Here is a 27631-nt window from a genome sequence, read left to right on the forward strand (position 1 = left end):
TACTCTGACAAAACCATACAGAGGAAAGTTTCTGATGATACCTTGTCTTCACCTCTCCATTTCTCCCTCCATGTGTAAAAGTCTCAGCATACGAAGGGCAGGATCCAGCTAAGTCCAGAAATAAGCATTTTATTTCCGTGTTTGACCTATCAACTTTATTAAAGAACAGACTAACAGGCAGATCACGAATAGCAGTTGGAATTGATCCCATATCCTGTCATTTAGTCTAAGGGCTTTTTCTAAGAAAGTAATATTGTTTTACTTAGAATATGCAATGTTTAAGGAAAGCTCAAGGAAAAACTGGCATCTCCTTTGTTAATGTTGTTCACATGAGGCTTAATATATAATTATTAATTTTTCTCTCCAAACATTTTCATGTTAAATAGATCCATCTTTTTGCTGTGATTTCTTAATGTCTCTTCTTAGATTTTGACAACTTGAAAAATATGTACTGGTGGGGGAGGGGAGACGCTTCACGTTTCAAAGTCAAAAGCAAATTTGCTGCACACAGACAAGTGTGGGAAGAAAGGGGAACTAATAATAATTCAGACCTATCTTGTTTCCAAACACTATTACGTACTGCTATATATGTTGCTTAATTTTTTTCCCCTCAAAGCATCCTGGATCATGGTTGAAAGTTACAGCATCCTGGTCTAAAGTTACTTAGTGGGTGGTAGGTGGGACCCCAGGTCAAAGTCAGGTTTTCTTGGGTTCAAAGTCTAAGCCCTTTCCTTTCATGCATGCATCTTCAATGTAAATAAAATCAAATGAAGGGGACAATACGTTGTCTGCTAAGCTGATGGGACATGTGTAAGCGATGAATAAAAGATCACAATTAGTACTTTTTAAACATTTATCTTTGCTATGAATAGACTTTTGAGATTAGCTACTTACTGTGTCTTTATCTCTTTTTCTTTTTATGGTAGTCTGTGCTTTTTCTCAAACTGTGAAGCTGGTTTCTTCCATTCAAATGAATTCAAATAGAATATGAACATAATGGAATTTTTACTTTTAACTCAGAGAGCAACCATAAAAGTCCAGGAGTTGTCTATAGAATGTAGACTAAGCCCCAGCCTCTCATTAAGCATCCTCCATCCCAAAGGCAGACTAGGAATGCATAAAACATTCACAGACCTATACATTTGGAATAATTTTGCAAAGCATAATTTTTATTGCATGAGAGAGTTGTGGGGTGGAGAATTAGGGAGTGGAGCAGACAACCTTGGTCTGCCAGAGGATCTTGACAAGGTTTCAGGAGGGAACAATTTTATTTCTGTTGTCTTCTCACAGTTTCCTGATTCATGACATAACTGGTATTTAGCACATACTTCCTGTCTGGAAGGGCACTTAATCTATTTCTGGATGTTGGTGTTTAACTGGAAAGATCATGTCATAATATTAAATTTAAGATGATAATGTCCATAAACTGAAGGAAAATCTAAATTATTTGATCATGTGGAGCGTAGTTGACTTTAGAAATATCCTCAGAAAATGTGCCCATGGTAGATGTGTAACAATCATGAATTAAATGAAGATTTGTTGGATGGGTGAATGAATAAAAGTAAAGCAAAAGTTTGTCATCAACCTGATTGGTGAGAAAGAGAATTAGAAATGACAAGCCAAAGTGATATTTTTAACTTTCTAAAGTTTGGTTAATAAAAAAGGTACATACTGAAATGAAAGGCAAAAAGTTGACAAGATTTCTAGTCAATCAACTAGTTGAAACATTAATAGCTATAGTGATAGCTTTGAATATTTGCAAAAGAGTTGACTGAAATTATTTCTCATGTAACATTCTAAATATCTTCTTTTCCTTATATAAAGAATCTGTATGTCTCTATTCAGAACAAATTCAGAAGAAGTAGCTTCAAGCTATAAAATAGGGATTGAGGTTAAAGTCTAGAAAGAAAACACTAAAAACAATAAATTGGATATTTTAGTATTCTCAGGTTTGTGGGCTATGTACTGTTTCTTATGAAGAAGTCTCAAGGGTGTGTGTGTGTGTGTGTGTGTGTGTGTGTGTGTGTGTGTGTGTGTGTACCATCTTATATAGAAGATTGTGTGTGTTTAAATTTTCTTTATAAGATGGCTTCAATTGTTCTATCTCAAATGTGGGTAACTATAATATTTGGAAAATGTTCAGCTCAGTACCTGACACATAAAAGACATTGAAAAAAACTCTAGTTTATTCTTTCTAATCCCTATCTTCTACTTAAATCTACACCTGTTTACTATCTGTAATAATCAGATTGAGGTTAATAAATAAGGACAATTCATAAACTACACCAAAAGTTAAAAAGTTAAATGTATAAATTAAAAGGAAACAGTTGAAATAAAATGCAATGAAAAATATTTTCTTGTTGGTTCAACAAAACATGTTATCATAAATAAAGATTGAGCTATGATTGCCCTATCAGTTAGGTGTCTTCTTTCATGTGGAATAACTTCACTTGCTATCAAGAATCTGAAGGTGCAGAGTCTCTTAAAATGGTGACCATCCTCTACACAATTCAAAATATCCAGATGGACCAGTCATGTATCTCTAGAATTTCAGATCAACTGTTGATTCAGGTAGTCTCCTCCCCACCCTACCTCACTTCTGTGGATAATGGCGTCATATACCAGGCCATGTTCACCATAGCCATAATCAGAAGAGAGCAGCAAATGTCCGTTTATCAAGGATGCTCAGGGCGGGAAATGTTAGGAGTAAGATACTCCTTTTACTGAAGAGAATTGACTGTGGAGGCGGCATCAGGAGAGTTGCCTGGATAGTTCCACAAGGTGCTTTTTCTTCCTGTGCACAATCAGCCTTCTTCCACCTCCAGGTCTTTCTTCTCTAGCTTTCCTGGTACTTCCCTCTGTGAACCAAGGGGAGGTAGCCTTCCCATCAGTCTGGGTGCAGACCGGTTGCAGAGTCATGAAGACTCTGTCTGAGGGGGCCATGGTGATTTCCACATGTCCACTTTTCTACTCAGGCACCCTGAAGCTTTTGTAAAGGAAACTGAGGTAGAAAATGTTCCTGAGTCAAAGCATCACAAATAATGACTCCATTAACATAGTTAAGCATAGTCAATCCATGGATTACCAATAGTCAAAGAATTAGAACATTATAAAATACATAAATGACTATCAACTTATAATAAAAATGGTCTTTATTTGGTTATTCAATAGACACTCCAGATCTTTTATTACTTTGGAGTTACCACTAATAGCATTCTACACATACATACACACACACATCTGCATAGTAGAGTTTAAACTTATACAGTTATACTGTCTAATACAGTAGCCACTAGCCACATGTGGCTATTGAATACATGAAACGTGGCTAGTCTGTAATGAGAGGTGCTCTAATGTAGATTACATACTGGATTTCAAAGACCTAGTAACAAAAAGAAAAGGAAAATAACTCATTAATTTTTAACATATTGATTACATGTTGAAATAGATATTTTAAATCAATATTGATTACATAATAATCTTCTAGATGTATTAAGTTAAATGAAATATATTATTAAAATTAATTTTATTCATTTCTTTTTACTTTTTTAGTGTAGCTACTATCAAATTAACAATCTTATATGGGCCTGCATTATGTTTCTATTGGACAGCTCTGCTCTAGAAAAACATAAGTTCCTTTTATAAAATAACACTAATTTTTTAGCAGGTGCTTTCCTGGTATCTATGCATAGATGAATAGGACTTTCACTTTTCTTTTCCAGACCAAGTGTTCTATAGTTACTGGGCCTTTAAGGTCCCTGCCTGCCTCTCTCTTTTTTACTGAAAAGGCCAATGGTTCATCACAACTTAGTCACCATTACCCCTCTTTAATTTTTTTTCTGGGAATTAATTACCTTAGCCAGCCTTCTGGTTTATATTACATAATGCATTTAGAGGAAGCTAAGTTAGTTAACATTGTGTTATTAAACTAACGTTTCCTCACCCTCATTTCTTCCTCATTGCAGGAGTTATCAGCTTGACATTAAAAGGCAAATGTCTTACTGTTGAAACTTCAAATATATCCTTTTTGATAACTTTCTTTTGCAGTACTTGGGTACTTCAAAAAGCTCATGAAAGAATAGAATTAACTTTTTGAAGTACCCTCATGCTTTAAACTGTAGCTTATGAAGCTGAGATTGATGCCCATTGGTCATTTTGAAAAATCAACCTTGAGCATAGGCTGCTATACTACTTATGTATAAAACCAAGATAGAGAGTTCCATTAATAAACCATAAGGTTAACAGAAAGAAGTTCCCCAATTTCCAGCATTTTTCCAAACTTCATCTCCAAAAGGATGAAGTTTCCACCTAACTTGAGTGATGAGGCTTTCTAAATGCATTTTATTTTTTGCCTTAAATTTACTTGGTCACTGGGTGATATTCCCAGTGATTGAGAAATCTCTCTCCTTGGCAATAGTTCTGGGGCCAGATATGGCAATCCATTGTCCGTGTGGATTGTTTATTCATTCAGTCATTTAATGAGTGATACCAAATAGTTAGAATCTGGGCATATAAAAGAAACATGTTCCTTGCCCCAAGGGGTTTACAGTCTATAAGTTAGGTTATCACAGGAAAGTGTGGTGATAAGACCTAGTCTATTTAGGTGAATAAGGTGATATATTTCTAAGGAACTGATGTTTAAGTGGGGAACTGAGTCACAATCAGGAGTTAGTCAGAGGAAGAGGTTATGGGAAATTGTGCCAGACACAGCAAACTGTGCGTGAAGACTCAAGGTCTTCAAGAGCATGGAGGCTTTGAAGAGCTGAAAGACAAGTGTGTACAGTTGGGCTATGGAGTGTGAAGTGGAGAGTAGGTTGGAGAGATAGACAGGGATTGTTTCTGGTACAACTTTGTAAGTATGAATTTATCCTAAGGTGTTTAAATTTGACAGATTCTTCTGATTGCAAAGTAGTGAATGTTTTGTAGTAAAATCATGACTGAAGGTAGTGAGACAGTTGTAGGAAGATTTTGTTATAATTTAGGCTATGGATAATAGGAGGCTATATAGCATGGTGGTAGGAGGAATGGAGAAAAATAAAGATTCTACAGATATTTAGAACACAGATTCAACAGCACTTGGTAATTACTGAATGAGCAAGATGAGGGAGAAGTTTTCAAAGATGTTACATGAGGTTCTGTGTTGGGCTGTTGGATGAATGATCATGCTATGTACCGAAAAAGGAAAGAGCAGCAGGTTTTCTGGCAAAATGATGAGTTTCATTGGCTTGAGATTCCTATGAGACATGGAACTAAATGTCTGTGAATTGGTTGGATGTATGGGTGTGGTGGGCAAGAGAGAGATCTGTACCTGGCAATTCAGAGGTCAGAGTAATTGACCTAGATAGAGGTGGTAATCAAAGCCATGGAGGTAAATTAGCTTAACCTGGGAACTCTCTAGGTTGACTAGATCAGAAGGCCAAGGGTAGATCCCTGAGGACTCCTACACTTTGAGAAGTAGCTAGAATATGAGTAGAGCTGCTTAACTCTGGCTGCAACTTGAATTCTCCTGCAGAACTTTAAGAATACCAGTTCTAGTGGCCCCATCCCCAACTAATGAAATCTCTGGGGGCAGTCTAGGTAGGGCATCAGGAGTTTTCAGAGATCCCCAGATGATTTAGTATTCATCCATGGTTAAGAACCATTGGAGAAAAAAAGAGAAGCCAAAAAGGGAGCAGGGAAATCAGGTCAATGAGGCATTATGGAAGTCGAAGGATGAGAGTGTTTTGAGAAGTGATGGTTGGCAGTATTAAGACATCAAGCAAGATACGAACGTATGAGGTTTCATTGGATTTAGAGAGCATCAGTTCATTAATAACCTTGGTAAGGCCAGTTTTTGTAGTGAAGCCAGACTGTAGAGGGTTGAGAAGTGAGGAGTGATAGCAAGTGTCAACAACTCTTTTAAATGGATTTTTCCTTCATACAACACATTTTATGGATTACTTATGCTGTGTACTGGAAATACAAAGTTGAGTAAGACACAGTCAAAGTCCTCAAAGAACTAGGTCTAGATGACAGGAGAGATAGGTAAACAGATAATTAATTATGACATAATATAATAAGCATGATGCCAGAGACACACACGCGTAGTGGTGAGAAGAAATTGAATGAGAGAAGGCTTCCTGGTGGAGTGAAACCTGAGTAATAGAGCAGTTCTGAACTGGTTTTCAGTAGCACATAGCATGAGCTCAATAAATATGAAATGGATGGACACAGCTCTCAGATTTGGTGTGTATCCTCTGGGACTGGCTGACATTACAGCATTATTCCAAGGTGTCTAGGTCGGCCGTGGGTTTTTACCTACTCACTGAGAAATCCAAACAGTTACACCCACTCATGAGATGGGGAGCTTCGAACTGACTGTCTTTAAGAGCAGGGATTTTTTATTTTAAGAATGGCTGCAAACATCAAATTAGACCATGGAAGTGGACTTAAAAGTGACAGGACTGGGTGCAGTGTGTTTGTTCTGATGTCCTCAGTTTATGCCCAAGAATTTTTTAAAATGATAGGACATCTTTTTGATATAAATATTATGAAATACTATAATTCACTATGAATATGTTCAGAAATAGTAAGATTGTAGACTTAGTTTTCAAATCCCTTTCATGGGACTCCTTGTGTGAAGTGGGTTAGATAAATCTTTCTAAAATTATGCCCTATGTAGAATACCTTTGTCAGTGTAGACCATCTTTTGTGTAACTTTTCTGAGTCTACCTCTCCTTGATACCACTTTGCTTTCTTGTGAGTTTTCTAGCAGTCATTTTGTCTAGTAATTACTATCTCTGCAAACTCTTATTCTACCCTTTAAACTCTACTTAGAGAAATGTCTTTTTATCTGTAACTCTTCATTGCAGTCTGACCCTCTATTGGTCAGGACAATGTGACAGATTTCTCACTGATTTTCATTTCTCTCACATGTCTTAAATCCTTGCTATCTTCCTGACTTCCTTCAAAAATTTTTTTTTAATTAAATGCAAGCAGATTTCCCTGGAGTTTTTTTCTGTTTACATGTTTGTGTTGTTCTTGCTTCAAAGGTATTCAACATGGTATCCATACATTAGTGATAGTTTTTCAAATTAAACTTTATTTATTTATTTAATTCAGCTTGCAAAAAACTGGCTTTATTTGTCACTTATTCACCTTATCTCAGTTATGCCATTTTGGTACCCACAGTGACAGTCCCCTGGAAGCCAGAGTCAGCCCCACCCACCTACCCACTTTGACCATCAACCACAGAGTGTGAGCTTGGGTCACACAGGGCCCAGATGGATGGTCACAGGCTGCAGATAGGGCAGTTCAAATAAATCTTTAAATCCAAGAGATTAATTGAACCATAGAAGTAGATTATTTTCTTATTTTCTAATGTTGGAAGTTAATGTTATAATATTTTAGTAGTAGGTTATTTTAGAAATTAAATTAATATAGTAAAGGATTATTAATAATGTCCATATCTGGATTCCTAGCAGAGAAGTGCTAACAGCGAATCATTGTAAAGCAGCACAGGGTGGTGATGGATAGTGTGGGGCTGAATCCTTCCTTCCTCCAGCTATTAGAGGTATTAACCTTGGGCAAAATGCTTAGTCTCCCCTGGTTTTAGCTTCCTACATCCATAAAATTAGGATGATGATAACCATAATATCACCTCAATGGGGTGTTATGAAAATTAAATGTGTTAATGTGTGTATTTACATGTATTAAAACTGTGCTTGGCACATACTAATCATAAAATAAATATTAGTAATTAGAGAGTAACTATTCCTTTCTAAATTATACTCACCAAATATATCAGTTGGGGTACATTTTTCTGCTGTAGTTATTAAAAAAGACTTTGTAGGTTTTCTGTAGGATTTTGAAGTTTGAGACCATGTTCACTGACAGAGACTCTGAACCTAGAATTAAGCTCACAAGTAACCGGGTTTTCTAGGATTCTGAGGCCTACTGTTGATTCAGGATCAACCCAGATTTATAAAATTGCAACCCTAAAGCTTGGCAGAACTCTCTGGGGACATTTACCTCTGCGTTGAATTCTCTTTCTAAGTAGAATATAATAAAAATAAAATAATTGAAATAGCTGACCTTTTCAGGCCTATGATTGTATGAACTATTTCTCACATAAATTGAGCATGATGATTAGCCATTTTGATTTTGCTTAAGCAATCTGAGAATGACATTTAAATACATGTTTTTCCAAAAAGAAAATATTTTGAGATTGGTTTCTAATTTTGATGTTTTAATATGTTGACTACTGTTTGCTACCAGACTAGCTGGAGAAAAAGTTTTGGAAGTTTAGTGCTTTCATGTCCTGTGTCACCTCTAAAACTTGGGTATTTTACTTTTCATTACCCAAAATTATTTATATTGCAATTGGTTTATAAACATCATTGTTATCTTTTAGAAACACTACCACCATGTTTAATTAGATGTGTGAGAAAAGTACATAGTTTAATATAGTAAATATAATATAATGGATTAAAATAGTAATTAGGGTTTGGTAGGAAAAATTAAATTAAGGGGCCTTTTGGATTAAACAATTGAAGGCTGCAGATCAAATCTGGCAGCACTGTGAGTGCCCCCTGGTGGCTTAGTCACAGTCAATGTAATGTAGGTACCATGGGGAGTAGAAGGATTTACTATTTATTGAACACCTACTATGTGCCAGGCAATCTTGCATGTACAGGCATAAACTTCTGTAATCCTACTAGCCTTGCGATGGTAGGTTTTATAGTGTTGTCATATTTGAATTGATTTTCTCACTTTTAATCCATATAGGTTTTTCTAATATTCTGAATTTATGTAGATGAAGAAATTGTAGGATTATTTCCATTCAGTAATTATTGCTTCTCTGAAAAGATATTTTGACTCTATAGAATGTAGAATAGAATAAGGGTCATTCATTTTGCAGATTATTTTATTTAAGAAAAATTTTAGACTGGAAGAGTTTGAAATGTATGGGACTCATCTTTCAGTGGAATAGAACTTCAACTTAAAAGAAATGTAATTGGTGGAACTTAGGGCTTTCCCTAATCTCCTGAAACATGAAATCACATTGTGAGTTTTGAAAGATCAGGTATGTATGTATGTTGTCTTAGTACCCAGAAAGCCAGAATGATAGCCCCAGTCAGATATCTGAACTGATCAGGAAGCCTCAGTATGGTGATGCAGGCAGATAAACCAAACATTTAATTGCGTTATAAAAGTCCTAGGCTCCCCACCCACAAAATGTTTCACTGGAGCTGTCAACAAGTTATAGAAAGAGCTTTGAGTCTGACCTTTTCCCTCGGTATTTTTTCAGTGAAAATGCCAAAATACTGAGGACTGATCTAAATGGAGGAAAAGGGCAGGGCAAGACAGGGACCAAGTAAGTGACATTTTTCTTGAACAACAGAAAGTTGACTGTACAGTCTGTGGGTAAATTGGTGATATTTTACACATTTTCAGCTGAAAAAAAGATTTAGGAAGCAGAAGTGATTTCAGTTCACTCATATGTCTGAAACATTTATAGAGTTCTATTGTACATGCTATAGAGTAATGGGAAGTAACTTAGAGATCAAAGGCATTATATTTTATTCTAATTTATTCCATTTACCAGCCCCGTGGATTCAGGCAAGTAATTTGACTTCTTTAAGACTCAATTTTTCCATCTAAAAAGTAGGATTGATAATACAGTCATCCTATGTTACTGCTGTGAGAATAAAATGAGTTAACGTGTCTAATAAGGCTTCCCAATAGCACTGTGTCACATATATTTTATGGAGGAGGAAGTATGCCATGACGTGTGCAGCATAAAAATATGTTTAGCTTAATCCTTAAAATAATAGTAATAATGATGTCAACATCAATTAATGTTTATGTTGCTTCTCTGCCAAGCTCTTGTCTATGCACGTCACAGATATTATCTTATTTACTCCCCAGTTCTTGCAGAAAGCCTCTGAGACAGGCATCTCCTGGGGACCCCAGCTGATTCTCAGTCTTAACCTGTCTTACTCACAAATCACACCTTGTAAAGATCTTCAAACTCTCGAATGCTGTTTCCCTTCAAACCATCTATTACTATCTTAAAACTTAAGGAAATAACATTTTGAAAGAGAAATAGGGAAGAATAGTAGAGAAGGGAAAAGACCTCTTCACAAAGCTTAGATCCCTGAGAGTTTGAAATTTTTCAGTAATGCTTTCTAACAAAGGATTTTTGTGGTAGTATAATATATTTCAAAATTCCCTCCCTCAGCAAGTACATATTGAGTTCCTGCCTACTGTGTGCATGTCTTTTTGAGATGTTGGAATGCCATGGTCAACGAAACAGTCAGTCTGCCATCGTGGAGGTGACATACAAGATCAAATATATAGTGTTCGATAGTCCTTGTCACATTTTTGGCACTTAGAGCAATGACACTAAAACTGGTGATGTGAATAACAAGAAACGAGATTTTAAAAAAAGGGTGTGTGGGGGGGGTAAAGAGCACACCCGTCTAATTGGCTTTGTACTAACATTATTTTCATTTATCAAAATTTTCACTTATTCATATTTCTATACACATTTCTATATATTGATACAAATCAGTAGGTGGAAATAAAAAAATGAAATAGTAAGCATATGTTTTTATATTTTATTTTCCAAAAGAAAAAAAGTAAAGAGAAAGATGGGCTTAATTTTTACAGTAAGGGGAATGGTTTTTATGTGGCCTTTTAAAATTTAATGTCTACTGGGAAAATGCATTCAACTGTGCTAAGAATTAGTCATTCTAGTTGTATGAAAGCATGGAAAATTATCACATGTTAATTTCTGCTGACCTCTTTTATGTTAAACCATGTAAAGTACTGTTTCAATTATGGAGCTGATTTGATTTACTAAGAGTTTAGATTAGTAATGTATGGGCTGAATTGAAAACCAGATTATAAATCATTTCAACATGACATTTGGGTAAAATATAAAGATAATCTGAATTTTTTATGGTATTCTGTCAAGGAAATTCATGAGAATTAGCTTTTTTATGATAGTTCAAATAATCATCATTTTTGACCAAATTAGTAATACTGTATTTCTACATGAAGAAAATTTGCTTAACATTTGATATTTTATTTCAATATCTAGCTGAACCCAAGGCAGAAAGGGGGACAAAAAGACATTACAATTATTTTCAAAACAGTATATATTTTTTCAAATATATAATACAGGAAAAGGCATAACATCTACATTGTAGAGCAGTTGCTCACAAGCCCAACTGTATACTACAACTACGTGCAGCGCTTTAAAAAAAAATTCTGATGTCTGTATCTCAACCCGACACATCAGATCTGAGCCTTTGGGAGTGGGGCCCAGATGTTGATATTTTTTAAACCTCATGTCCGGCGGTTCTAATGTCAAGTCAAGGCTGAGGACCACGTGGTGGAGGAGTGGACTTGGAAGCTTGCAAGGTTGAGGGAGGAAAGCCTTGTAGAGGCCCTGAACATAAGCTGATGACAGGAAGGTCTTACCTCTTCTGTCAAGATTCTGCAGGCACTACTAAAGAATAGGGGGAAATTTTTCAGAAATTGAGAAAAGACCCAGAACAGGAGGACTGTTAGGATGTCCTTTGAACTGATTCTGTCTTGTAACTAGTCTGAAAGTACCTCAGTGTTAGCAATGAAGTTGGGAGATGCCGCTATGGTCGAAGCAGTGTTAAGTGAAAAGGATGGAATGTCATTACCTGTGCAAAATGTGGTGCTCAAATCAGGATAATTAGTATATTCAACATTATACAATGTAATTTTTTTTGCCACCCTTCTTACCCCACGGGTATGTACAATCAACTATGTTACAAGAAAACAAAACAAACAAAAAGTGAAAAAGAGAAATATATTTAAATGTGACTATATATTTGCTCACTTATTATATTTAGTTTTTGCTTCTTTTGTGGGAGAATAATCATTTGATGACTATGTTTTCATGAATTTCCTTTTTGCCTTTGCGTTCATCCTTTTGTACACACATTTCAAATTCAGATACGTACCACCAATAGAGGATGCTTGGTCAAACCACAATCGAAGCTTTAAATTGTTTTGCATTTATTGGCCTCCCCATTTTCAGCACACATTCTGGCCTGTGTGCTGGGGGTGGAATGAGGACCACAGTCCTGGCCAAGATGAATGAGTTCACTATTTACTAAACCTTGGAATTAGGCCAGCATAATTGTAAATAAATGTAGTTAACTCCAACAAAAAGGAAAATCCTTCTTCCTACAGGATATTAATCGATTTTACCATAATTTCCTCTGAGTGGTCACATCCTGTATGTCTAAGGGCCCTTGATTGCTGATGCTAAGAGTCATCTCTCAGTTATCCAAGACTGGATTAACAGTAAATATATGGTATATTTTTGAAAGTTAATTATCGTGAATCAGATATCTTATCTATATATTAGAAGGCATCTATTGTTTGCAACCACAAAGTAACAAACAGATGTGACATTACGTCTAGTGGCATTTAGCCCCGCTCCCCTATCCACCACTTACAGACCCACCATTTGTTTTTCTGTTTGAAATCTCTTCCACTCAAGGCTGAATCAGCCACACCATTAGATTCTTAGGAAAGCTTTACCACATTTATTCTTAGGTAAACATCTCTTTCTTGTGGCTTCTGGAGGGCTATTTGTTCCCCTGTTCCTAAAAAATCATTATTTTAAACCTAGAATAAGGAGCAAAGGAAGAGAGGGCATGAGCCATACTGGAATTAAAATCCCAGGACTTTGGTGAGACCACATAGGACTCGTCCTAAAATAGCCAAGTGATGTAGTGGCTCTTCTCCCAGAGATCCGAGAGATGCTCAGGATTGGGGGGAAAAGATGTTTGAGGGAAGTGACATTAAAAAAGTAGGAAAGTGAGTAGTTTGAGATATGTGTGAACCTAAGTGTGAGACTGACCAGTGATGACATTGCGATGTCACCTGGGGGAGCTAAAACTAAAACAGAGAGGAGGCAACACAGAATATCACACAGAAAACAGCTTAATAATGCAAAACTATCTCTAGTCTTCATTTAAAAATCTACACAACAGTGAGCTAGGCTGAGAAACAGATAGTAACAATATGCTATTTTTGCACATAAGAACTTTTAGGCCATTTTCATAAAGGAATTTACATAGTATTTTGTAGTTCTAAACAATTGCCTGTTTATTATTTTTAAACTTTTGGGTAGCTTTCTCCAGAAGAGTTAATTTGTTTCTAAATATTGGGCATAATCTTAATGAGTGTCCATGAAATGGAGCATATTTCAAGAGAGACTGTGTGTTCTTTGTGAGCTCCTTCCTCTCCCGTTCTTACTTTTCTTCCTGTTCAATTGTCTTAGTTCACTGAGTGTTGACTATACTCTTAGAAAGACTTTGGTATTTTCAGAGAAGTTATTTCATTGATAGATATGTTTATTGTGGTAAATAAGGAACTTCAGGTAGACTGAATCTACCATTTATCATCTGGTTTTGACATTAGTGAAAAAATAATAACTGGTGATTTTAGTGAAAAGTCAAACTAAAAATTGCATCACAGTGATCAAAATTTCTTGTTTGTTATTCTTATTCATTTTTCGCTTACATCAGTTTGGCATCATGTAGCCATAATAACAACTCCCTGCATAGACCTTATGCAACAGACACACATACTACAATTGACTTTTTTTCCTTCATTCCTTCTTTCTCTTTCCGCCTCCCTTCCTTTCTTTCTTTCTTCATTTTAACACAGAAACTTTGTGTATCCACCTGGACCATCTTTGTCAAGGTTTGGGCGGCAAGACTCCCTTCCTATTCCAGTAGCAGACGTTGCTAGTCAACCCCAGTACTCGGATCAGACTTAACCTTAGTCTAGCCCTCCAGGGAACCATTACCAAGTAGTAGAGGTTGTTGTTATTCTACAGTAAAGCTGTCCAGAAAAACATTATTTACATTCCACTGTAACAGTGTTTCTGACCATAAGAACCACCTGGGACAGTCAGGCCCTCACTTGGACCTACTGAATCAGAAACTCCAGAGCAGGAGCCAGGAGACTTTCTTCAGTTCATCTGTGTTTAAGGGTTTTGCTTTTCCCTAATGACATTTGGAGAGATTGTGACATTGTGTACACATCAAATGTATACACAAACATCTTCTCATACTCCTTAAATAAAATCTCTTCTACCCAGGAGATTTAGTTCAAATAATTTCACTTTTTAAATATTAGCCTTATCTCTAAAGGTATTCTGAGTTTGCCCAGGAAATGGTATCTGGGGGTCAAGGCCATAGGAGGAGACAAAGTACCTGATGATATAGAGAATGGTCACCATAAATGTATGAACACTTGGTACCTAGTGACCAGTGCTCAAAGTTAAACAAACAAACCCATGTTCCACATGCTTACCCAGTTAAGTTGATGCTAATATATCTACCTGCTATTGGAATTAAGCACAGATGGAATAAGTACTATATAGCACATGAGTACTTTATTTATGTTTGACTTCCTGGCTATTCATGTATTTGTCGAAGTGCCTATTGAAGCTTTATATTTCCTACTGAAATAATCTGGTTTTCCAAGTTTTTTTAATCTTTGTTGAAAACATGAGTCACATTCCACTAAATGTAAACCATAGGGCAGCTTGTTTTAAATGCCATGCATTATTAGTATGCTATTTATACGTTCCACTTTTTGCATGCTCAACCATCATCACCTTCTAGCTCCAATAAATGGTGCCTTAATTGCAGAAGACCATATTATAGTCTTTCTATTCTTAATGACTCAATACAAAAAATGTTTTTAGAAGTGCTCTGGTGATGTTGCTTATATTGTTAAATAAGTGGTCGAAACAAAAGTGCAAATTCTTTTCCAAGCATTAGACTCTGCAGTTAGATTTGTACAGCCTACGTTGGTTTTAACTGGTCTTCCCCTGCTCCTAGTCATGTTGGTTAGCTATCTCCTATCTCATTGAGGCCATCTCTTCATGGTGCTACCAGTCGGAGGTTATTTCTACACACAAGACTCACCTTGTATGAGAGAACAATTATGTTGGCACAGAGTAACTCACATTTACCCCCAACATGTGCACTGAATTTAAGACAACAGAGAAGGAGGTGAAGGAAAAATATTGGGAGTGAAAGCACGCACTTGTTTTCTCTGCTCTTGTAGAATAACTTTGTTTTCAAGATAACTGATGATAAAATTATTTTCAAATGCTATAGGTAGCCCTAATGGAGAACCTTGTGGAAAAACTTGTTTGGGAGATAGAGACAATCAGTGGTTGGGGGTCACACTTTCCAGACAGCCTGGAGAAAATGGATCCATCGTGGTAGGTATTGAAATTGGTCCACTGGTTAATCGTGAAATTAGATATCTGGGTGCAACTTTCACATAATTTGGTCTACTTTTACTTTATCCAGACTTGTGGGCATAGATGGAAAAATATATTTTACATAAAGAATGAAAATGAGCTCCCCACTGGTGTTTGCTATGGAATGCCCTCTGATTTACGAGCAGAACTGAGTAAAAGAATAGCTCCATGTTATCAAGGTAAGGCATTATTTTGATAATAACTGGATCAAGAGAAATAAGTGAATGCCTTTTAGTTCATTTTTAACTTTCAACCTTGGATGCTCAGAGAGGGGGAGAGGGAGATCTTTGAAGTTGATATGACAAGCAAACAGAAAGGACATTGTTGGGGGGGAGGGGGGAGGGAAAAGGGAGGGAGGTTTTGGTGATGGGGAGCAATAATCAGCCACAATGTATATCGACAAAATATACTTTAAATACTCAAAATATTTCTTCCTTTCTTTTCCTAATTGTAGTAGCATTAGCTTTCAGAAATGTACTTTGTTCTTTTAGAAATAGAAATTCTATAGCTTAATTTGAATAATTCTGGAATCTAGTTGGTAAGTACCTACTATTGCATTAAATTTATTTTCAATTCAGTGTAAGTGAGTGTAATGCCCAGCAAATATTGGACGCGTAAAATCATGAAATTACATTGAAAATCTGATTAGAAAGAAAAAAGCTATTTAGGTTTGCATCCAAGGGTAATCAGAAAGATTCAAAGTATAAGTGTAAGCAAATCCTTCCAATATATACTCTCTCTCTCTCTTTCTCTTTTTATTTATTTATTTTTAATTCACGTGTATTCTTCAAAACAGCAAGAGATTGATGTATGTAAGTTTGAAAGGTCTTTGCCATGGAAATATTATGCTGTAGGTAACACCAGTATGTACAGAGCTAGGAGGATATAAATAACTGAAGTGAGCAATGTTAGGGTTGAAAACAGAGCATTAAAAATGATATCTGAAACAAAACTAAAATTATAAAAATGTGCATTTAGAAAACTAATAAATATATATGAATTCCAATTTCCAAATTTTTTTTTAACAAGAGCAACAAAAACCCAGATTCCAAAGAAAAATTTTATTAGCTGACAAAACTTTGGCTAAGTATTTGAATTCAGTTATTGATTCTAATAGTATTGGGATCTTTCCTCCCTGGAATTTGATGTCATGGAGAAGCTTATACCGTACATATTACTATTTTGTCTTTGGATGCTAAAAAGATAAAAGGTGAATATTAAATTCTCAATTGCAGTATGACTCAGTCTAGGTTTCTGTATGTTTATTATCCTTTTTTTCCTAACAGTTTCCTAATGGTTTACACTTTAAAACATTTTACAATAGAGTTTTTATTTTTGCTCAGATATACCTAGCTACGTTGTACAAAAAGATCCAACATGGCATAAGCCTAGGACACCTAAAATTGTAAAAGACAGGATCAGGTAAGATATAAAAAGGAGTAAAAAATCATGGCAGGGAATGGTAATTGTAAATGACTTAGCAATTTAAATTTTCTCATTAGCAAAGCCGAAAGGAAGATGTGCTCCTGATTCTTATTTACATGGAAGTATATCTATGTCAGTTCTTTAGAAGAAGCAAGGCTTTGGCCTAAAATGTTAAGACCTAAAACAGTAAAACTCCTAGAAGAAGACAAATGGGAAAAGCTTCTTGACACTGGACTGGGCAATGATTTTTTGGATGTCACAACAAATGCTCAGGCAACAAAAGATAAACAAGTGGGACTACATGAAATTTAAAAGCTCTGCACAGCCAAGGAAACAATCAATAGAGTGAAGAGGTAACCTACAGAATGGGAGAAAATATTTGCAAACCATACATCTGTTAAGGTATTAATATCCAAAATATATAAAGAACTCACCAACTCAATAGCAGAAAAACAAATGACCTGATTAAAAAATGGGCAAAGGACTGGAATAGCTTTGTTTCTAAAGAAGGCATCAGAATGGCCAACAGGTACGTGAAAAGGTGCTTAACATCACTAATCATCAGGGAAATGTAAATCAAACCCACAATGAGATATCACTTTACACCTCTTATAATGGTTATTATCAAAAAGACAAGAGACAAGTATTGGCCAGGATGTGGAGTTAAGGGAACTCTTGCACACTGTTGGTGGGAATGCAAATTGGCCCAGCCATTATGGAAAACAGTATGAACGTTCCTGAAAAAAATTAAAAATAGAACTACCATTTGCAGCAATCCCTCTTTTGAGTAAATACCCAAAGGAAATGAAATCAGCATGACATAGAGATGTCTGTGTTCCCATGTTCATTGCAGCATCATTCACAATAGCCAAGCTATAGAAACAAAGTGTCCATCAACAGATGAATGGATAAGGAATTGTGTGGGAACACATACACAATATTATTCAGCCTTAAAAAAGGAAGTCTTGTCATCTGTGACAAATGGATGAAGCTGGAGGACATTAAGTGAAATAAGCCATGCACAGAAAGACAAATACTGCATAATCTCACTTACGTATGGTATCTAAAAAAGTCAAATACATAGAAACAGACAGTAGAAAGGTAATTACCAGGGTTGGGAGATGGGAGAGTAGGGAGATATTGGTTAAAGGGCACAAAGTTGCAGTTATGGAAGATGAATGAGTCTAGAGATCGAACGAACACCAGGAGGACTATAGTTAATACTGTGTACTGGAAATTTGCCAAGAGAGTAGATTTCAGGTGCTCCTACCACATACTAAAAAGGTCACTGTGAGGAGAAGGATATATTAATTTGCATGAGTGTAGTAATTTTACTATGTATATGTATATCAAAACATGTTGTACACCTTAAATATATAAACACAAAAATGGAAACATGGACTTAAAGTCACAAATCCCACGTGTATCTTAAATCCTCACTTGACAAATTATTTTTTTTGCTTAATAGCCCCCCCATTCTTTATTAAAACAAATGTATGCTTGTTTGAGCACAAGTCTTCCATTTTTATATTATAGTAGCTAATTACTATACAGAATTAGACCTTTTTTCCTATGAGACATTTTCCAATTCTTCTTTTTAAATTTTATTTTATCAATATACAATGTAGTTGATTTTCATGTTCCTTTACCAAATCCTCCCTCCCGCTCCCTTCTCCCCCCTCCATCAACATCATATCTGTTTGCTTGTCTTAACAAGTCCTCACTTGACAAATGATTTGAGTGTATGCTGTATGTTTTTCCCATAAGGAGGAGGCAGGAGATATTTTATCTTTTATAGGGACATTTTAAAGATTAACATGGAAGAGATTTGTGATCTTAAATGATATCAAAGTTACCATTTTTTAAAAAAAGTATAAAATATAGACCTTAAAAGGCATAAATATGTGTATTTACAAGAAAAACAAAATTATAAAGATTGTTTTTATTTTAAAATGAAGTCCTGGATTGTTTTATATTTCATTTCAGATAGAGTGAGAAAATTTGGAGAAAATTTTGCATCATGTCAAGTCGGAATATCTAGTTTTTACACAGAGGTAATCGTTAAAAAAAAATGCTATGAATATTTACATATAGCACTTTAATTCTTCTAAAGGTTTAAAAGACTAATGTTATGTTTTGAAGGAAAAATTGTTTAACATGTACATAACGTCTCTTAAATTTCAGAGTATTACAACTTAATTTTTACCACTTAATATTCCACATATATTTTAAGAAAATATTCATATTTAGATAGCTATACCACACAAAACCAACTAAAATTTATACTAAAGAATACTACTGTCATTAAGAATTTAATGGAAATCTAAAGTAGCTACAGCTATTTGTTTTGCTAACTTAGGCACTGAAAATATCTATCCAAGCATGTTATTTTTAATTACTAGTTGAGGGAGGAAGGAAGCATATATGTCTACATTTTAAAATTAAAATTATGATAATTGGGAGAATTAAGATCTTAATTATATCCTCTAAAGTTACATATATTCTCACACAGTTGTACTCAACCTCCAAGTCTCCCAGTTTCTCCTAAAAATCATTATGAATTTATGAATGTTTTCTGACTCCATTTAGATCAGGCTGTTTCAAGTTTTGGGTTAATAATTTCTGTAAATAGTAACCATTCTATAAAAAATGATTACAATAATGCTTTCTTTATATTTAAATTGACTTTTTGTAAGTTTGAGATTGTTTAGGAGACATGGACATATGATAAATAGGTTTGATTGCTGGAAGTTTTCATGCTATACCAGTCAAGGGCCTGCTCATTCCAACCTTCCTTCTGATTCCTTTTCCTGAATTCCTATTTATAATGAAATGTGCTCCAAATTCCATTGAACTTTTTCCCCTAAGCTAACATTGTTAGGGAAACCAGCCAGTAGTTTTTTTGCAAGTTGAAATAAATTAAGTCCATTTTTTTCTCTTTGGCAATGCATGATTATATTCATAATGAGCACTAATCAATTACCTGCATTTGATTTTCTTTAATAGAAACCACATTGCCTTTCTCCCAAAAGTTTACTCTAGTGTTCACTGATTCTACCTTTGGTTTTTAATATCCACTGATAATGTGAAGTGAGAGTTTGAATTTCTTCTCCAAAATTCTATTTACAGGTGGAAATCCATTAGTCAACTTCCCTAGCTTTTTTCCTGATATATTTTTAAATTCATAAAATGGTCATGTTTCAGAAATTTATTATAAAGATGTATTCTCTTCACTGTTTATGTAAAATTTTGTGTATCTTGAGGAGGTTTTGGATGGTGAGATTTAACATTTAATTGATGGTAAATTGTCTTTTTCTTGCAGGATTTAATTGTGATGGGAGCCCCGGGATCATCTTATTGGACTGGCTCTCTTTTTGTCTACAATATAACTACGAATAAATACAAGGCTTTTTTAGACAAACACAATCGAGTAAAATTTGGAAGTTATTTAGGTACTATAAAAATCGACAAACTCAAATTATCTCTGCCTTACAGATACTAGTAATTATAAATAAGGGAAACTGTATTTTCAAAAGATCTAAATGGCCAGCAGCCATTAAAGAGACAATTCAGAAACCGTCTATTAAGGATAGAATCTATGAAACTTCAGTTGAAATATTTTATTTCATAATATTTTCATGTTTACATATGTGACTGCAGTTATCAATATATAATTCTTACAGTAGAACTCCTAGTTTAGTTTACTCTTTGAAGTTTACTTTAGGAAACACATACGCTTGTATTTTTATGCAGTCAACTTCCTACTGTATAGGAAATCTTTATTGAGTGCTTACCATATTTCAGGAACTCTTTGTACAAACTTTACTTGAATTAACTCATTTAAACGTGTATTGAGTAAGTAAGTACATTTCCTTAAAGGACCCCCTGAAAGCTAATGGGACTGTTGAAAGCATTCTAGATGAGGGGTAATAAGCAGCATGTGGGTCTAAAAATGGCTTATTGACCTTTGCCTCATAGGGTCTTAAGCATATTTCCCAGAGCTTAACTACTTTCATTACCATTCTTCTCCTGCTCATCATCATAATTATTATTACTCCATAAGTCAGCAGTTGTACACTTTATCATCTGTATTTTCTACAGAAGTATAACATTTTCTGTATTAATTCCCATCACGATACAATAAATGTTTTCCCTATAGTTTCTAACAAAATGCAGGTTTGTTCAAACTATATACGTGCTTCAAATGGGAGCATCTTATACTCGGAAATAATTATCATAGAACAAGCAGTATTTTTTCCCATTCAAACATAAATTCATTTTTAGACAGAAGGAATTCATTTACAGTTCAACATTTTCTTGTTTATAGCTGGAGGATATCTTATAAAAATGTAACTTGATATTATTATGTCTTTTATTACATAAAATATTTTACCTTATATGTCATCATAAAGTCCATACAAGAGAAAAATTTTACAATAAAAAACTTGAAGTTTAGGAGGATTTTTATTTAAAGTTTAACATGTTATATTTTATATACTCTAAAATATTTCTTTTATAGTAATCTAGAAGCTGATTACTAATACTACACAGGGGCTAACAAACCAAATGTAAAGGTGCTGTTTTCAAGGACTTGGAAATATAAACCACATGGCTACAGTTCCATAACACACATATCAAAATTGCTTAAAATATATAAATGACCAATTTTGAGCATTGCTATGCCAAATATTCTTAAAACCCTGTTTAATGTAGTCATTTTGAGTTCAGTCTCATTTAATTCTATAAGTAGTTTTATGTTATATTTTACCCATTGTAAATAACGACTCTCATACTTTTCTCCCTTTTCTGGAAGGATATTCAGTTGGAGCTGGTCATTTTCGGAGTCCACATACTACCGAAGTAATTGGAGGAGCCCCTCAGCATGAACAGATTGGTAAAGTAAGAATGACATTTTTATATTTATTTCTTCATAAAGGTTCAAATGCATTGTGTAAAAGAATAAGAAATTAAAGGAAGAACTGCAGAAATTCTAAAAAATGAAAGATTAGGAATGAACAATATATTGTATTTATTTAGTGGAATGAGTGAAAGACTATTTTAGAAGAAATTTAGCAGAAAAACTTCAAGGAAAATTACATAAGTCAAATGAGACTTTTCTTTATGATAAGTAAATTGTTTATAAACTAGAATTATCTGAAGATGTCCAGATAATACATTTATTGTTAAGTTTTACAGCTGAAAGGAAATTGAGGCAGCTACATGTTCTGTGCTAAGAATAAAAAGAAGAAAATGTATTTCTAGTTCTAGTTTTTGCTATACTACTATGTGAACACTGGTCACTCAATTTTTCTGAGGCTTCCTTTGAAAAGTGAGGCAAACAACACTTTTTGTGCCCTCTTTATAAGGTAATTCTGGGAAGATAATTTTGCAAGAAAGGTATATTGAAGTGAAAGTGGATCACGAAACATTTTGTATCACTCTTAAAATGATTTATTTATTTTTTGTATATGAGCAATTACAAGTTATAAAAATTGATGTCTCGATCAAACAGAAATAAGTTGTTTTTTTTAAAAGAAAATTTGGAGCCAGCCCATGACTCACTTGGGAGAGTGTGGTGCTGATAACACCAAGGCCATGGGTTCGGATCCCATATAGGGATGGCCGGGTAGCTCACTTGGGAGAGCGTGGTGCTCACAACACCAAGTCAAGGGTTAGGATCCCCTTACCAGTCATCTTTTAAAAAATAAATAAATAAAAAGAAAATCTGATAGCAATCTAACCTTTTCTAATTCTTTTCCCAATTGCAGGCATATATATTCAGCATTGATGAAAAAGAACTAAATATCTTACATGAAATGAAGGGTAAAAAGGTAATATGTCTCTACCTTTGGCATTGCTGAGGGCTCTCATAAGTAACCTTGCTATTTCTCAATGACTGGATCTGGTTTGCTTTGGGACAGCTTGGCTCATATTTTGGAGCTTCTCTCTGTGCCGTGGACCTCAATGCAGATGGCTTCTCAGATCTGCTCGTGGGAGCTCCCATGCATAGCACCATCAGGGAGGAAGGAAGAGTGTTCGTGTACATCAACTCCGGCTCGGTACGTCTGATTGCCTGAAAAGCAGAAAAGCTGAAAAGCCATTTATGGAATTATGATCAAAACTGAAACTATTCTTATTCAAGAGTTCTGAGACTATAGATTCTTAAGCTTATTTTACTGATAAAAAAATTAAAATTCCAGTATTGTACTGATGCTCTTAAAATGACGTGGGACATGATGATGAATGGGCAGCTATCCCATTTTAACATTCCAGAAGTATGAGACACTTATGGAGTTTCTCTGTTCACGGCTTGTATGTGCTAACTCTAGCAGTTGAAATTTCTTTAAGTTTTATGTTGACACAAATCTAATTTGAAAAAATGATTTTTGTACATCCTTCAAAATGTAAATTTCTAGTTAGTGTCCTCATATAATTTAATAAATTATAAAATATTGCTAGATGATAAAGAATTAAATGTCTTTAATTTCTTGATCTGAAAACAATTAGAAACAAGATGTGTTTTGGTAAAATGATAATTTGTATAAATCATGCAGATTATGTATTTGATAAAAATATAAAATTGACATAGTTTCTTCCAAAGTGGATGTATTTGTTTTATAAACAGGTAATTACTGACTATGGTTAAGTTTTAAATTATGAGCGATATTTTGGTGTAGAAACTGCCCACTTGATGATTCAATTTTAAAAGTTCTGCCGGCCTTATCTTGCCAGTCTAGCTTCTTGACATTAAGTCAGAACAAATAGTTGATAGTGCCTTAATGGGGTCTTTTTCTTTGCTTTGAAAACAAGAGCAAGCCTGTGAGAAAATTCATTTATTTCTATGGCACAGAGTATTTTGGCCAGGATTTGACAAAGTGAAATCTGTTTCAGGAAAGTATTTGTAACCTTATTTAATCAATGGTTTAAGAGCATTTAATAAGTTCTTATACTAAGCATCAAATTAAACTCTATAATTTAAGAGCAAGAATACTCTAATCTTTTGTTTCCTTGCAATTTAATCGATAATACATATCTGTGGGATACAGAGTTGACTATCAATACTGTGTACAATATCAGATGATCAAATCAGGATAATTAACATATTCATCATTACAGTACATAGTTATTCTTTGTGCCCACTAACCAATTACTTACTGACTCCTCTCCCCCTCCCCCTTTCCTGCCTCTAGTAACCACAGTTCTGTTCTCTCCTTTTGGAAGTCCAATGTGTTATTGTGTTTGTACTTGCTTTCTTTCCTTTCTTTTTTGTTTTTTCTTCTTCCTTCCTTCTTTTCTTCCTTTCTTCCCTCTCTCCCTCCCTCCTTCCTGCTGATGAGTGAGGATGTGCAGTATTTTTCTTTCTGAGCCTGATTTATTTCACTTGACATAATTTTCTTCAAGTTTATCGATGTTGCTGCAAATGGCAGAATTTCATTCTTTTTTATGGCTAAATAGTATTCCACTGTGCATATATATACCACATTTTCCTCATCCAGTCATCCATTGATAGACATTTAGGTTGGTTCCATAACTTGGCTATTGTAAATAGAGCCTCAAAAACATAGGAGTTTAGGTATCCTTTTGACATGATGATTTCCATTCCTTTGGGTATATACCTAGTAATGGGATTACTGGATTGTATGGTAGTTCTATCTGTAGTTGAGAAACCTCCATACTGTTTTCTATAATGGCTGCACTAATTTACAGTCCCATCAACTATGTAGGAAGGCTCCCCTTTCTCTGCATCCCTGCCAGCATTTGTTATTCTCTGTCTTTTTGATAATAGCCAGTCTAACTGGAGTGAAGTGATATCTCAATGTGGTTTTTATTTGCATTTCCCCGATGATTAGTGATGTTGAGTATTTTTTCATATACTTGTTGGCCATCTGTATGTCTTCTTTTCAGAAATGTTCCATTGCCTGTTTTAAAATTGGATTATTTGTTTCTTTACTGTTGAGTTGTTTGAGTTCCTTCCATATTCTGGATATTAATCCCTTGTCAGATGTAGAGATTGAAAATATTTTCTTCCATTCTGTAGGTTGTTTTTTCACTCTGTTGTTTCCTTTGCTGTGCAGAAGCTTTTTAGTTTGATATAGTCCCATTTGTTTATTTTTTCTTTTGTTGCCTGTGCTTTGGGAATCTTTTTCATAAAGTCTTTGCCTAGTCCTACTTTCTGGAGTGTTTCCCCTATATTTTCTTCAAGAAGTTTTATAGTTTCTGGTCTTATTTAAGTCTTTAACCCATTTTGAGTTGATTTTGGTACATAGCGAGATGTACAGGTCTAATTTCATTCTTCTACACATGGATATCCAGTTTTCCCAGCACCATTTGTTGAAGAGACTGTCCTTTCCCCATTGTATGTTCTTTGTGCCTTTGTCAAAGATCAGTTTTCTGTAAATATGTGGGTTGATTTCTAGGTTGTCTATTCTGTTCCTCAGCCCATGTGTCTGTTTTTATGTCAATACCATGCTGTTTTGATTCCTATAGCTTTATAGTATAATTTGAAGTCTGGTAGTGTAATGCGTCTGGTTATTATTATTATTATTATTTTGCTCAGGATTGCCTTTGTTATTTGGGGTCTTTTGTTTTTTCATATGAAAGTTAAGATTATTTTTTCTATTTCTGTGAAGAATGTTTGTATTTTGATGGAGACTACATTGAATCTATAGGTCAATTTGAGTACTCTGGACATTTTCACAGTGTTAATTCTTCCAATGCATGAACATGGAATGCCTTCCCATCTTTTTGTGGCCTTTTTAATTTCTTTCACCAGTGTTTTATAGTTCTCATTGTAAGAATCTTTCACTTCCTTGGTTAAATTTATTCGTAGGTATTTTATTCTTTTGGTAGTGATTGTAAATGGGCTTGCTTTCTTGATTTCTTTTTCTGCTAGTTCATTGTTGGTGTATAAAAGCACTGCTATTTTTTGTGTATTGATTTTGTCTCCTGCAACTTTGCTGAGTTTACTTATCAGCTCTAGGAGTTTTTTGATGGAGTTTTTAGGTTTTTCTGTATATAGGATCATGTCATCTGTGAAAAGAGACATTCTGACTTTGTCTTTTCCAGTTTGGATGTCCCTTATTTCTTTGTCTTCCCCGATTGCTCTAACACTTCCAATACTGTGTTGAACAGGAGTGGTGAGAGTGGGCATCCTTGTCTTGTTCTGTTCTTAGAGGAAAAGCTTTCAGCTTTTCTCCATTCAGGATGATATTGTCTAGTCTTAACAAAGCTGAGAGATTCTCAAAGTTCCAAATATAGAGCAGGTGAGTTATTTATGCATTGGGATTTCCTAGACTGTCTTTAAACCTAAATTTAATAGTAAAGGCAGGTCATCTACACAATGATTTTTAGAATCTCTGTAATAGTAATAGTAGACAATGATTTTTCTTCCATAGATTTCTCATACTTCCCTCTCCATAAATGATCTTTTTAAATACTTGCTATATCCTCATGCTGTAAATTTCTCTTATCTTTCTCTTCACAATTAAACTTCTTTGAGAACAATTTAAACAGTGGAATATATACCTAAAATAAAGCAATGTAGAACTTTTTCTCCATTGAAATCTTAAACAATCCCAATATGAAAACCAGATAAAAGTGGAGCTCCTTTTCTTAAAGGGCAAGGCAGGAGTCCTACCTGTGAGCCTACTCACTTGTTCTTTCCTCATACCTACCCTGAGGAACCACTGCTGAACACTGGGATTAATTTAATAATTGATTTTAAATCCTGTGGCATAGGTTATTTTTCCTTTGTTCCCATCTAACCTCCTATTGTCAATTCTCTGAAATGGCACTAGCCAGTAAGTAGCATTATATATTTTTTATTTATTTGGTTTACTATTGTCTGTTACTCTACTGGAGTATAGATGCCATGTGGAGAGGAATTGTCTGTCTTGTTTACTGCTATTTCCTCAGGGCTTGGAAGAGTCCTGCACAAGTAGGTGCTCCAAAACTGTTTTTGAATGAATTCAAGAAAGAATGAAACTTGAATGACTCTGGCTTCCACGTACTTCTAAAAATAGCTGTCAAGTGTCCCCAGTGAACTCTCAGTTACCACTCTGTTATTGGAGAATACTTGAAGAAGAGTGTTCACTACTTCCTCTTGAAACTCTCCTCCCAGAGCTTCAGCACCATTGAATTGTCTTATATCTGTGCCTTGTCTGTCCTCCCTGGAGCCTCTTCTCCCTCCTGCCCTTTACATTAATATTTCCCCAGGAGCCAAGTTGTTTTATCCCTTACTCCTTTGATACAATCATTCACTGCTTTGATGTTAGTGCTTGTATCTATAGAGATGATACTCAGTCATCTTAGTTCATTTAAAATAAAGTAAATGATATTTAGTGAGTATCTGAAGTGTAACAAAGGTGATGAAAAGAGCTCAGAATAATCTTAGTCCTGACCTCAAGGACCTCAGAATCTCGTGAAGACACTAAACATGGGAGTAAACAATTGAATGCAACATGTAAAGGGCATGTTATAAGTATATACAAAGAGGAAGAAGTGACTCACTTTGGACCAAGAATGTTCTACAGAGGAAGCAGTATTTGAGCAAGACAAGAATAGGAATTTTTCAGTTGAAAAATAAAAGATGAAGGGTACTTCAGAAGGGAAAGAACATGCATGTGCTTGAGGAGTGATGAATAGATCTGTTTGAGCCAAGGAAAGTATCTATGATGAGTAGTGCATAGATTTAAAAAAAGAAAAATACAAGTGACTGACATGATCAGAGTGTGTAAAGAGAGCCAGTAGCTATTTTTGCAACAGCTCATTATTGCAACATTATTGACTATCTTATTCTAATAACTCATCTTCCAATTTCCAAGATATCAGTCGACCAATCTGTGCTCCATAGCTGCTGGGATGAGGTTCCAAAGGCCAGCTTCAGTC

At 34.9% G+C, this 27631-nt stretch overlaps 1 protein-coding gene across 1 annotated transcript in view; it reads left to right on the plus strand.

Moving 5' to 3' along the window:
- The window catches only part of ITGA4 (integrin subunit alpha 4), a 74198-nt gene that overhangs the window by 869 nt on the left and 45698 nt on the right, over nucleotides 1–27631 (plus strand). Inside the window, exons 3-9 of the mRNA XM_063114882.1 lie at nucleotides 15171–15277; nucleotides 15369–15498; nucleotides 18731–18798; nucleotides 20067–20196; nucleotides 21558–21643; nucleotides 22513–22575; nucleotides 22666–22803. Of these exons, the coding sequence (XP_062970952.1) occupies nucleotides 15171–15277; nucleotides 15369–15498; nucleotides 18731–18798; nucleotides 20067–20196; nucleotides 21558–21643; nucleotides 22513–22575; nucleotides 22666–22803 (722 nt within the window). The remainder of the gene's footprint in view (nucleotides 1–15170; nucleotides 15278–15368; nucleotides 15499–18730; nucleotides 18799–20066; nucleotides 20197–21557; nucleotides 21644–22512; nucleotides 22576–22665; nucleotides 22804–27631) is intronic.

Source organism: Cynocephalus volans, chromosome 1, assembly GCF_027409185.1.
Source record: "Cynocephalus volans isolate mCynVol1 chromosome 1, mCynVol1.pri, whole genome shotgun sequence".
Classification (NCBI taxonomy): Eukaryota; Metazoa; Chordata; class Mammalia; order Dermoptera; family Cynocephalidae; genus Cynocephalus; species Cynocephalus volans.